This window comes from Mesoplodon densirostris, chromosome 2 (assembly GCF_025265405.1).
Source record: "Mesoplodon densirostris isolate mMesDen1 chromosome 2, mMesDen1 primary haplotype, whole genome shotgun sequence".
NCBI lineage: Eukaryota > Metazoa > Chordata > Mammalia > Artiodactyla > Ziphiidae > Mesoplodon > Mesoplodon densirostris.
This window is the reverse complement of record NC_082662.1, coordinates 191,457,872-191,470,642: the sequence shown is the minus strand read 5'-3', so window position 1 is coordinate 191,470,642 and position 12,771 is coordinate 191,457,872. Positions and strand designations below refer to the sequence as shown.

At 46.5% G+C, this 12,771-nt stretch overlaps 1 protein-coding gene across 4 annotated transcripts in view; it reads right to left on the bottom strand.

The window, feature by feature from the left end:
• CAMSAP2 (calmodulin regulated spectrin associated protein family member 2) overlaps positions 1–12,771 on the bottom strand; it is a 92,420-nt gene that overhangs the window by 70,424 nt on the left and 9,225 nt on the right. For all 4 annotated transcript variants that reach the window (XM_060091487.1, XM_060091488.1, XM_060091489.1 and 1 more), the window contains exon 2: positions 1,975–2,234. In XM_060091487.1, coding sequence (XP_059947470.1) covers positions 1,975–2,234 — 260 coding nt within the window. The remainder of the gene's footprint in view (positions 1–1,974; positions 2,235–12,771) is intronic.

The window sequence follows — 12,771 nt, the reverse complement described above, 5'->3', positions numbered from 1 at the left end:
GCGTACAGAAATAAAAGATCTCAGACATACCAAGATAATTTAGAGGTGGGAAGTGTGGTAGGGGTCAATATATTCAGTACAGTTAAACAGACCAGTTTTCATTATACTTCTCAAAAAGCAGGACAAGGCAGGAAACTGATTCTTACTACTCTAAAACCAAACCAAACAGTTTCTCAGGAAACAAAGTTTTTACTAGTACTCTGAGAAATTTTCTCACATAGGTCTTAGAAAAATAGTTATGGTACAGCATCATCAATCAAAATTTCACAGCAACTGGAAAACTTTAAATCAGACTGTAAGAAAAACTGAAAGTATACAATTAAAACACAGATCAGTAGGTGTGACACTGCAAGGGTGAAGGTGATGAGTGTCTGAGGCCCACAGACAGAAGCCAGACCCAGAGAACCAGAGGTCATATCATTTACATCACGTTCCTTAAATCTCATCTACTGGAGTCAGATTTAATAGCAGGATCGATACAGAGTGAAAGAAACCTGACGGGAATGCGATCAGTCGTCTGCCAAACCTGTATCTTCACACACACAAGCTGCACTAGGAAAAATAATGAAGAAAATGTGGGAAGTTTGTTTCACTCTTATTAAAGAGGATCTAAAATCGATAACCTCCTCTGATGCTAGAAGGACAGGTCACGTGACGTGTATCTCTGGTACCTTTGAAAGAATGGGTACTGAGCAAACACAGACACAGACTCAACGTCGCGGACGTGCTTTGTAACCATCCATTTGGCCTGAACAATGCAAGTAAAAATAATCAGAGCAGGAGCATCCCACTAGCGCAGCGACTGTAGAGAGGTGGCGGTGAGCACCTGTGGGGACACCTGAGTAGAGCCTGCTCAGCCCTGGTGCTGGCACGCCATTCACGTGTATGACGTGCACAGGGACAGGTGCACAACGATCAGGGGAACCCGCAAGGTGGACTTGAAGCCGTCAGTGAGAGGTGAAAATCTCACATCTGATAATAAACACTCTTAGTTTTCCTTAATAATTCTATTATAAATCTATTACTAAATTCATTAAATTTTTCTTGAGACATTATTCTCCATTTCTTGAAAGTAACCGTGTTTTTTTTTTAAGAAGGAAAATAGGCAGAAAGCAGAAGTGGGTCAATCATCTCTTTCAGCACTATTTTTGGTAAACTACTTTTCGTTCATTCTTTGAAATTCTTCAATTTCAAAATTTCATATATTCTTCTTGTATATCTCTCTCCTTCCTCCGAAGTAAGGAATGTCCCATACAAGAGCATGATTTAATTAAATGTGCGAATCCGCTGTTCTAATGCCATTCTCGACGATGCCCAGGGTTTTGTAAACCTGAGCTAAAGCGGTACCGCAGATTGAAGCAGCATACGATGAACCTCAGCATCTGTGTGTCTCCAGAGACTACCATGAGAGAGGCCTGCCTGCTAGTCCCAAGCCAGCGCAGAGCCCTTCGTTGTGTGGTTTCCACAAGAACGAATTCAAGTTGTTAAATAAACTAAAGTATCTGATGTACAGACATTTACCAAGAGGTCATTCAAGCTTGTACATGAACACTTACAAATCCCGTCTCTTTCCTAGTGAGAATAAAAGGATGCACTTTACATCTCTTCTAGTCTCTATGATGCAAAAAAGTTTTTAAATCAAAAAAAATAATCACTTTACTTTAGCTGGAAATTATGTAATTGTTTCTCCCAGGTATTATCATAGCACCAAACGTTCCAAAATAGTTTATTAAAATCTTCCTTAATTTGTTCACTTTGCTATACACCTGAAACACAACACTGTAAATCAACTATACTTCAATTTTTAAAAATCTTCCTTAATCTGAAAATGAGGCTTGTAAGAAACAAAGGTATTTTTTAAACTCTAGGCAGAGATGACAATGCAATTGTAAAACCTACGTCCCTCCGTATTAGGATACAATTCACAAACGTACGCGCTTGAAACAAAATAATCCTGGGTGTATAAAGACTCACCATCTGTATGGGTTTCTTGTGGAGATCTCGTTCTGTTACCAATTTTTCTTGGTCGGTGACATACAGACCTTTCTGTGCTAAAGCCTGCATGACAGCATCGTGGCCCAGAAGGGGTTTGGCGGCGTCGCTCTTGAGAATGAGGCTCCCGGCGCGACAGTACAGTTCAGCCGAGAGAAGCAAGTTAACAACCGGCGGCTTGATGTGCTCCTGGTCGTACTGATCTGTGTAAAACGGCTCGCGAAGCTCCTCTGGCACATTTTCTACAAAGATTAAGGGGAAACGATTTCTTACAAGATTTTTATAAAAGAAACACAGTTTATCTAATAATTATTCATGTCTTAAAAGTTAAGATTCCTTCTAAAAATAACAATAACGCTGTAACGGAAAAGATCATTTATTCGACCTTGGCAGGTAATCTGCAACGAGAAAGAGAGAATTTTCCTTTACAGAGGATACGGTTCCGAGTATGTTCTCAAAAGCGACTACCAAGCGATCCAGGAGAGACGTCTTCTGAGTCCGGGGAGTCTGCGGAAAGTATCCCCACGTGCACGCTGCAACACAGAGAGCCAGCTAAAAGGCTCCGAAAAGCCCATTCCAGTGAATCTGCTCATTCAGGCGCTCAACCAGGAAACGCACGATAACAGCTATTTCCGGGGAACGCTAGGCCTCGACGCCTGGGAGTATAAAATCCCTTGCCCAAAGCTGCCCAGCTCGCCGGCTGCCAATTAGAACCCGCCCACTGCGAGCCGTCCCTCCGCCTCCGCCCGCCGCTGGCCTCTCCCTTCCTGCGGGCCCGCGGAGGCTGCTGAGCGGCAGCTACAGCTGCGGTTCACGGAGAACCACCCTTACAAGTCCCGCACACCGGGAAGCCCTGTTTCCTCCGCCTTCCCGCCGACCCCACCCCCCACCCCAAAAAGCCTTCCTGGGCACCCAGCTGCTCCCTTCGAGGGAGACAGACAGGGCAGCTGGGCGACGGGACGGCCTCTGAGTTTCTCTCTGGCGGCCAGGCCATCCCCCCGGGGAAGAACGCCAGGCAAGGCCGGGCGTCGTCCCCCACGAGGAAAGGCGGGCATCTGAGCAGGAAGCTGGCGTAGAGCCACAGTCACAGAACCTGGCAGCTCTGGCCCGACACCAGCCAGGCCCCCGCCCGCCTGTTCCGGAGAATGAGGGTTCGGGGCCACCCGCAGCCCACAGGGCTTCGAGGAGCCTCCTGAACAGGCAGCTTCAGCGTGAGCCCGGCGATGCCACAGCGCTCGGCAACGTCAGCCTCCCAAAAGGTGTTCTCGCGATATTAATATACAACGTAGCAATTTTACCTTCAAGTTTTTGACAGGTCCTATCATTTAGAAAAATATTTTCAACAAATAATAGTATCATAATGATTGCACGTTCCCTTTATATATGAGTTTGGTTCTGGGGAATTCAAGGATTTAGAAATAATCCTTACCCTCCAGGAGCCAGTAGTCTACAAATAATCCAGACAGACAGCAATTCAGAAACTGGAGACAACACTAAGCAATAAATGATCAAGGGGCTTCCCTGGTGGCGCAGTGGTTAAGAATCCGCCTGCCAATGCAGGGAACACGGGTTCGAGCCCTGTCTGCGAAGATCCCACATGCCGTGGAGCAATTACGCCTGTGCACCACAACTACTGAGCCTGCGCTCTAGAGCCCGCGAGCCACAACTACTGAGCCTCTGTGCCACAACTACTGAAGCCCGCGCGCCTAGAGCCCATGCTCCGCAACAAGAGAAGCCACCGCAGTGAGAAGCCCGCACACCGCAATGAAGAGTAGCCCCTGCTCGTCGCAACGAGAGAAAGCCCGCACGCAGCAACAAAGACCCAACGCAGCCAAAAATAAATAAATAAATTTAAAATTAAAAAAATAAAAGAGAAAAGAAAATCAGAGGAAGCATCAACTCCAGAAGCAAGATCATAAACTTAGTTTTACATATGCTGAGTTTGATAACAACAGCAAAAATATCCAAGTGGAAATATCCAAAAAGCAGCTGGGAATACAGGACTCCGGAAAGAGGTCAAGAGTAGATGTACCAATTGGGGATTTTGGAGACATCTAAAAATATCATCCTCATTTAATAACTGAAAACACTTCCCTTCCTTCATAGCGGCATTAACCAGTAGTGAGCCAGCCTTAACCTCAGTAGCTGCCTCAGCGTGATCCACGAGCTCCATTGTAATCTACAGGACACGGTGCTGGCACCCACTTAAATTTTAGTATCACAAGGGCTAAATGGAAGCTACTCGGAGAGCAAATTTAAAAGGGAAATTATTTGATTTTAAGATAATTATTATAAAATGTATACATAATAGATTTTTTCCCCTATAACAATAAAAAGTGACTAATGCAGGTGACTTGGTACCTAAACATCAGCTGTGCAAAGAAAAGTGACTGCTCATGATCAGGATTACAAACTTCACCACACCTGTACATCCGCTTACATTTATTTACGGCTTTTACATCCATTCTCACACATGATCTTTATTACAACTTGGTGGAACTGTCAAATCAGACAATACACAGAAAAATATTAGGAATGTATAATACTTAGTAAGGGCCTTTATGCGCGGGCACTGTCACAAACATGCATTCTGTCGTTCAACACTAACAACTCTCTTGTCCCTATTTTACAGATAAGGAACTCAAGAAAGGTTACCTTGCCCAAGGACACATAGCTGATAAATGCAGAGTCTTAGCTCTAAACCTTGTAGCTAAACAGATTCAAAAATAACAATGGTTTGCCAGGATCAACAAGCTGGAAGGTGGAAAACATATGGCTTAGGGGCTATTTTCATTTTATTATGACGAACCCACAAATCTAAGTGATGAAAATGTATGTTTCAAAAAGATCTCAATGCAAGGAAAAGGGAAGGGATCCACAGCAAGTCAAAGAATGTTTCAAGAATATGACAAAAACAGATTATTCCACCCCAAAAGAATGCAAAACTGCATACTGAGTATTGTAAAGTAGGTCACTTTTAAGAACAAGTCTTCAAGAACTAAATATGCTTAAAAGAAGACTTCGAAAATGTCTATCATTTTGCCAACAGTACAAGACTATCATTTTTTAGAAAACAGTTTGGAGTTGTGTCACATTTTTAAAACAAATGAACTGAAACCACATATTAGAAAATTAACAGGCAAAATCAAAGATAAGAGGTTTCACCCTCCCCCTCATCTCCAGAGTACAAGAAGGTAAGAAATTAATACTTCAAGAAACTGAAACTCCACTCCCAGAATTGCAAAGGACGAGGCAAGTTTTTCTTGTGCACCAGGACGTAAGCAAGAACCTACCTTACTCGTGTTATTATAAATCCTGACTAGAGCTAAGCTTTGAAATTAACAATCACCTGAAATGCTTGGGCACACGCAGAGGGCACAGAAACAGTCTTGCTCAAGGCACTTTTCTATAAAGCTGAGTTAGTATGAGTTGCATCCATACACCAGCAAATGACACAGATTTCCTTAGAACAGTGAACGGTCAGGGGGTACAAGGGGAACGCAATTCAGAGATATCACCACTCAACCATGGGAACACTGCCTTATTTTCCACAACTAAAAATTATGTCCAAGGCAATTACTAAGACAGAATTTGTGAGTTTCAAAAACTCCAAGTAAAAGTAAGCCCTACACCCGGAACTCTAAATTAACCAAAAGACACAAAAGTGGTCAGTTAACATTTTTTTTAAAAAATCATAGTACCAGTAATCAAAGAAAGTTACAATGAGACTTTGCCTATCAAAATGGCAAATAATTTTTAAACCCACTGTTGACAAGGATGTACTAAAATGAGTACCTCACAGAAATCCAAAAAAGAGGGGATATATGTATACGTAGAGCTGATTCACTTTGCTGTAGAGCAGAAACTAACACAACGTTGTAAAGCAACTATACTCCAATAAAGATTAACTAAAAAAACAAGAGTACCTCCTACATGACCAGAGGGCAAGGACCATAATTACTCCCCATAATACAAACCGTAGCATCTTATGCCTGATACATGGCGAGCACGAAATAAATACTTGATGAATGAAAATGTTATTATTATTTTTTTTTTATTTTAGTCATTAGTCTTGTCCTAAAGGGACTCCCACCAGATTTCAAACTTCCCCTCAACTCCCAGATTCTGTACTAGTAATCCTAATTTACTCCTGTACCTGCTTTGAACAACCTGACAGTTTTCCCCCCTAGGCCACTCTTCTGCAATAGTATCCCTCTCAAAACCAACCCTTTTTCAGTTCACCGACATTCACTACCAGCAGGAGGCAGCACGACAGAGTGGGGAAAACCGGGGCTTTGGATTTAAAAGCTGTGTCTTCCTTGACCCGGGACCGTGCGCGCAGGAACCGTCTGTGCCGAGTTCAGGCTCCGCAGCCTGCACAGGTGTGCCGCCACGGCTGCCCTTGACTTCAAGTTCCTCCACCTCTGGGCCCGCCACACCGCAGACACTCCAGGGTGCCACGTCTGTCCCTCGGGGCCTGGGCACCAGCTACTCCCCGGCCCCTCACCCTCCTCCTGCGGTCGGCCCTTCCCATCGGGAGCTCAGTCAGCGGTCGTCTCCCATATACACCTTCCCTGACCCTACGCAGTCGTCCTGTTTCAATGACTACTATCCCATAATATTTAGCTTAGCCTATTTCGACCCCCTCCCACTACAACGCAGCCTCGAGGAGGGCGGGCTACTTTCCTGTCCTCTGTCACAGCACCTAGAACAGTGCCTGGAACACAGCAGGCACTCAGATATTTAAGAATGTACAAGGTGAAGTACATAAACTGAGCCTGGCCTTCAAGGAAGACACCAGCTAAGGTAGTGCCCCCACTCCCTCCCCACACCCAAGACCTGCTGAAGTCACCTCCTCCACTCCTCTCCCTGCCCAGAGAGCCACAGGGACCTCTCCTGAGCTCCAGGTCCTCACAACTCTTCACATCGCAAAGAAACCCCAAACCCCAAACCAGAGCCTGGTTTATCAGAGACAAGGGCAGTAAGAAACATGGAAAGGTGGGGTCAGAGCGAGCTCTGTGGGGCTGGACTGAGATGGGAAGTGTCAGTGTGGACACACTGTGGTTGGCATGTATCTGTGACCGAGAGAGGAGCAGCTGTAGCTGCATGTCACATCTGCACATGCGTGTTTCCTAGCTCTGTCTGCTAAATCCCAGCGGCAATAAGCCTCGCACCTATATCTCAGTTTCTCATACGCCTCCCATTAAAACAAACCAAGACTCCTCCAGAAATGGCTGTTTCCTCCCGGGCTGGAGCAGGAAAACTGCAAGATCAGCTCAGAACGTGTGTGTGTGTGTGCGTGTGTGTGTGTGTGTGTGTGCGTGTGTGTGCGAAAGCTAACAAATGATGGGACCATGTCAAAAGGTCACAGGATTCAGCCGGAAGGAGATCCCATTGACCAAATCTGAGACAATCTGAACATCAAAATAAATAATGACAATAAAAGATTATAACCCACTGAATAAAACAAGAATGTCCACCCTGATGTAAACAAATAAATGAATAAGTATGTGAAAGAAAAAGAAGGGAAAACTCTTCCTTGTAGTAGAGTACCAACTAAAAATGGGATAAAATAAATGGGATAACAACTGATTCAAGCAAGAATCATTTTGGATGCTAAATTGGTGGGTTTGATGAACAGGGTATTTCAAATTATCTCCTCATGAATTGCTTCTTAATTAAAGATGGAAAATAATAACTTTATAGCGGAAAGAAGTGGCAGATACTGCCTGAAGCAAGTGATCAAAGTCTGCATCAACAACTGAACGGACATCGTGTGCCCCTGACACAACCCACACTGAAAACACAGCACCTCTTCTGTGGTCGTCCCGCCAGGTTTGTATAACTTGAATCCATCAAGAAGACACGTTAGACAGATCCAAATGAGGGACATTCTATAAAATAACTGGCTTACAGTTTTCATAAGATAAAAATACATTTTAATAAGGGGAACAAATCGACACTGCAGGCTCAGACATTTTGGGGGTGCTGAGAACTGGGATTTCCTACTTCCTGCCCCCACCTCCCTGGCATCTCGGTGTATGAGGGAGGATGTCAAGCTGTCTGATCCTGGGAGGAACAGAGGGTAAGGAAACTGAGCTCTGTCTAGATATTTCTCCTCTGGGGTTGCCTGGCTGCCCAGTGGTTCATCTCTGGTGCCTCCTGGACATCCCTGCCCAAGCCCCCTGAGGAACACAGGGATGCTGCCAGGCAGTGGGCAACAAAGCACACCTGCTGCTGGAGAGACAGGTGATGGAGGTGGCAGGGATGAGAGGGGGTGCGAGGGCGGGTCAGCTGGAGGCGAGCAGGGAGGGAAGGAGGGAGAGTAGAGAGTAGGTGGTCAAAGGACAAGAAGGAAGAACGCCACAGAAGATGGGGTGGCACCAGGGGACAGGAGGAGGAGGGGGTCGGGAAACGTCTCCGGTTCCTGGGTCTCCATCACCTCTTGTCTGGGGCAGGCGTCTGTGTACTGTGCCTTCAGACTGTCTAGGTTTTCTTGTTGGGACACTGCCCGCAGCCACGCCAGAATCTCATCGTCGTCCCAGTCATGGAGCCCAGGGGCAGAATGAGGGCCCAGCGCTCCGGAGAGGGCAGAGGACCCCGAGGCAGGAGGTGGCCCAGCTGGAGCCTGCAGGGAACTGCCTGCTTGTGCCAGGGGCACAGGGCAAAGACAGTGCCCAGGGCAGGGGCCTGCCACCCAGCTCAGCATGCTGCTGGGGTGCTGAGGCTTCACAGTGTCAGTATCATGGGAGACACAGACAGACGGAAACACCGTTCCAGGTTAAGGAGCCGACAGAGACAAGTCTACTAAACGTGATGCACAATCCTGGACTGCATCTTGGAATGGGAAAAAAAAGCAGCAACACAGGACATTGAGACAATGGCCAATCTGAATAGGGGATGTGGATTAGATAATACAGTGTCGAAGTTAAATTTCCTTATTTTTATAATTTTACTGAGATTATCTCAGACTTATCATTCATCTCTCATCAGGAGAGAGTCTGAAGTATTTAGGGGTAGAGGGTACAATGTCTCTAATTCTTTCTCAGACAGCTCAGAAAACATTACGTGTGTGTCTGTGTATGACACACACGGATTTGTGTGGGGGAAAGGAAAGGGAGAAAATGGGACAAAAGGTTAACAACTGGTAACCCTGGGGAGAGGGTATGCAGGAATTCCTTGTACTGTTCTTATACATTTGAAATTACGCTGAAGAGAGTCATGAAACCTCAAAATGCCCCAAATCCATCTTCTCCCCAAGCGTCATCACTCCCGGTGTTCCCTGCATCACAGAAGTTCAGCGGCATCTAGGCGTCCCTCAAGCCCCAGACCAGAACCATCACCAAATCCGGCCCAACCCTCCCCTTCTCGCCATCTCAACTCACACCTCCTGGTCCCGGCTCTTGGAACTTTGCATCTGCACTACTGCATTACTCCTAAACTTGTCTTTGCAATGTTCACACCTGTCCCCACTCCAAACCATTCTCTACTGTAGCCAGAATCTGCTTATTTCCCATAGGCAAACTTGAGCATGTCACACACCTTGCCAAACCTCAGGGTTTTCAATGACTTCTGCTTCTTTAAGGACTCAAAGCCTTCCTCTGACCTACAAGAAAGACAGGACCCTGCCCCTGCCGGCCCATTCAGTTCCCGGAACCATGCACGCTCCCGTCCCCTGCAAAGCCTTTGCACCTTCTCGTCACCACTGTTTATATGCTCTTTCTCCCTATTCTTTACTCCCTTCCAGATTCTTGGGGGCCAGTGATCCATTCAGTTGGGCCCAATTTCCCCCCAATAAAGGAAAAGAACAGAACAGTTATCCTGCCTTTCCTGTACCAGAAAATGCACTTTTACTTCCGAGGCGATCCAATTCTGTTATAAAAGACGCCTAAGTTTGTAAAATATATGTGAAACCTTTTAAGATATTTGAAGTATAGATAAGTACTAGTAAGCAAAAAGTTGTTAATCATGGACAGAACTCAAAGAATGTACCAAATAAAGGTAAGTGGTTAGCAGCATATGTATGTTAAACATAGTAAGGAATGGAAAAACCAGAAGATACCTAATATTCATGAGGTCCCAAGGTGCTAACTATTCATGATACACAAGATACAGCAGGCAATACATATTCATGATATAGTAAATATACATGAGGCTAAACAAACAATAGGCAATGAACACTAAATATACATGAACACTTAAAATTCATGAATGCTCAACTGGGCCACCCATCAGTGACACACATTCTGGCCTGCCCAAGGCGCACAAGACCCAAGGCTATTCATCAGGCTTCCCGACAAGCCACAGCTGTGACAGGCATGCATGTCCTCTGCGTCTCTGATGGAGCAAGTGTGCAGCCTTGTGTCGCTGTGGGCCTCCTTGTTCAAACCTCAGCGCTGGTTGTTGCAACCGTACCATCTGTGGGCAAGGCTGATGGAGCAGAAAGAGATGGACAAAGAACGAGGTGTGGTGTGCTGCAGGATTCGGGGAGGGTGTGTTCATTCACCCCACCTTTCTTTCCCCTCGCTTCGCACTGTGAACTGATTTAACAATCCATGTGATTGAAGCACTCTGAGTTTGTGTGTGAGTCTTCCTGCTCCGTGACCTCCAGGGTGGCTGCCTGGCAGTTCGTTGTGGAAATTTCTCCCCCAGGGCACCCGACATTTAATACAGGGAAGAGAATTCCCACTAACAAACAAAGAAGTCACGACACAAAGAGAAATAACGAGACATCAAGTGCCTCCTGGTGGAAGTACACAAGCCTATGGAGTAAGCAAAAAAAAAAAAAAAATCAAACTTGAATCTGTACAATTCTCTATATTTAACTGTCAATGTATAAGAAATACAGGGGACAAAAAGAAACCTGTTAATCCCGTGGCGATCCAGGCCGTGGGAAACGACAGGACAAATACTACGGTTTCTCCAGTAAGTAAACTGTAAGGAAAACAAAATTAGATGGAGGGGGAGCCTATATATTTAAAAAACTTAGAGAGACATACCAAATTGCAAAGGCTGGCCCCTGTTTAGATACTGACTGGAACAAATGAACTGTAAGACAGAAAAGTGAAAACAAAAAGATGACTGGTGATGTGGAGCGGTGTGATGATGGCAGGACCACGGCAAAGTTTTAAAAGGGAGCGCCTAGGGACTTGCCCGTCAGTCCAGTGGTTAAGACTTCACCTTCCAAGGCAGGGGGTGCGGTTTGATTCCTGGCTGGGGAGCTAGGATCCCACATGCCTCCGGGCCAAAACAAAAACCCAAACGTCAAACTGAAGCAACACCGTAACAAACTCAATAAAGACCTTAAAAATGGTCCACATCAAAAAAATCTTAAAAAAACAATAAATAAATTAAAAAAATAAAAAGGGAGCCCCTGGCTGCCGGAGACACTCGTATGTTTATAGACGCAATGACACGATGTCGGGGACTTGCTTTAAATAACCGGCGGCTGGGTCGGGGGTGAGCCGCTGGCCGTGGAGGTCAGACGCGGGGTACACGGAGTTCGCTGTCATCGTAGCTGTTTGGGATTTGCCATCGTCAAACGGATTTGTCCGCTTCAAGAGGAAGGAGGAGGCGGGACAAGGGCAGAGAAGTTTCCCTGAGGAGCCCTGGGTGCCGTGGGACAGGACGTGAGAGAGGGCGGGGCGCGGGAGGAGGGCTCCGCCCACCCCCACCCCGCCAGGCCCGAGCCTGCCCCCCTCACCCCACCCCGACCGCTGCCATCCGCCGACCCAGGTCCCAGGTGCGCTTTCCTTGCCGCAGTGAACACACCCCGGCCGCCCCGCCCGCTTCGCTTCCCCGCTTCCCCTCCCCGCTTCCCCTCCACACCTTCCGCCGAGCTGCGAAATCCCGAGGCGCCTCCGGCCACGCCTTCACCCCCCAAGCTGGACCTCCTGTCCCGCTTCCTCACTTCCCCTCTGGTCACTCTCTGCGGCTCTCCTGTCTTGGGGGCCTCCCCACACTCTCCCGCGGGGTGACTGGCACTTACCCACCCTGTGTGTCTCCATCACCACTTCGCCGCTCATCCCCGAGATCTTCTGAGCCCCACGCGGGCCTCTCCAAGGGCCCAGCGCACAGCCCACCGTCTCGGCGCTGCCCTCTCCCGCCCTTTCCTTCGCACACACAACCCGGCCCTCGCCCACTGTTCTGTTCCTCAGTAAGGAAAAGCAGTCTTCACACGCCCCACAATATCATCTTCCCCTCGCCGTGCCCAACCAACTACCAAGTCTTACCTTTGACGCGCATCCACTTCCTTCCGTATCCATCCACCTTCAAGCCGCTGCCACCTCTCACCTGGACCATAACAACTTCCTAACTGTTTCCCCCTTCACAACCCTTCGTCTCCCTCCGATGCATTTTCTGCTCTGTATCCAAGAGATCTTTTTCCTTGTTGTGGTCAAATACACGTGACATTAAAATCACCATTTCAACCATTTGTAAGTGCACTCCCAGAGATCTTCTGAGAAACAGTCTTCCAACAACATTACCAAGTTTAAAACACAAACTGAGTGGCTTAGGGTCCAGGAGGGAAGGAGACTTTCCACTAGACCTAGCCTTTTATACCTCTGGACTTTTGAATCACTGCCTGTCTCACCTCTTCAAAAACTATTAAGTGTCAAAAGTAAAATTTCAAGAACTTATAATCAAGACCTCTAAAATCTATGTTTAAAAAAATGGAGGTAGCTAAAAAAGAAAAAAGGTTATTTCTGCTGTTTCAAAATCTGTTACAAAATTCTACAAAACGCGTAAATCAGAGAAAAATTTACAAGTCAGCACCCT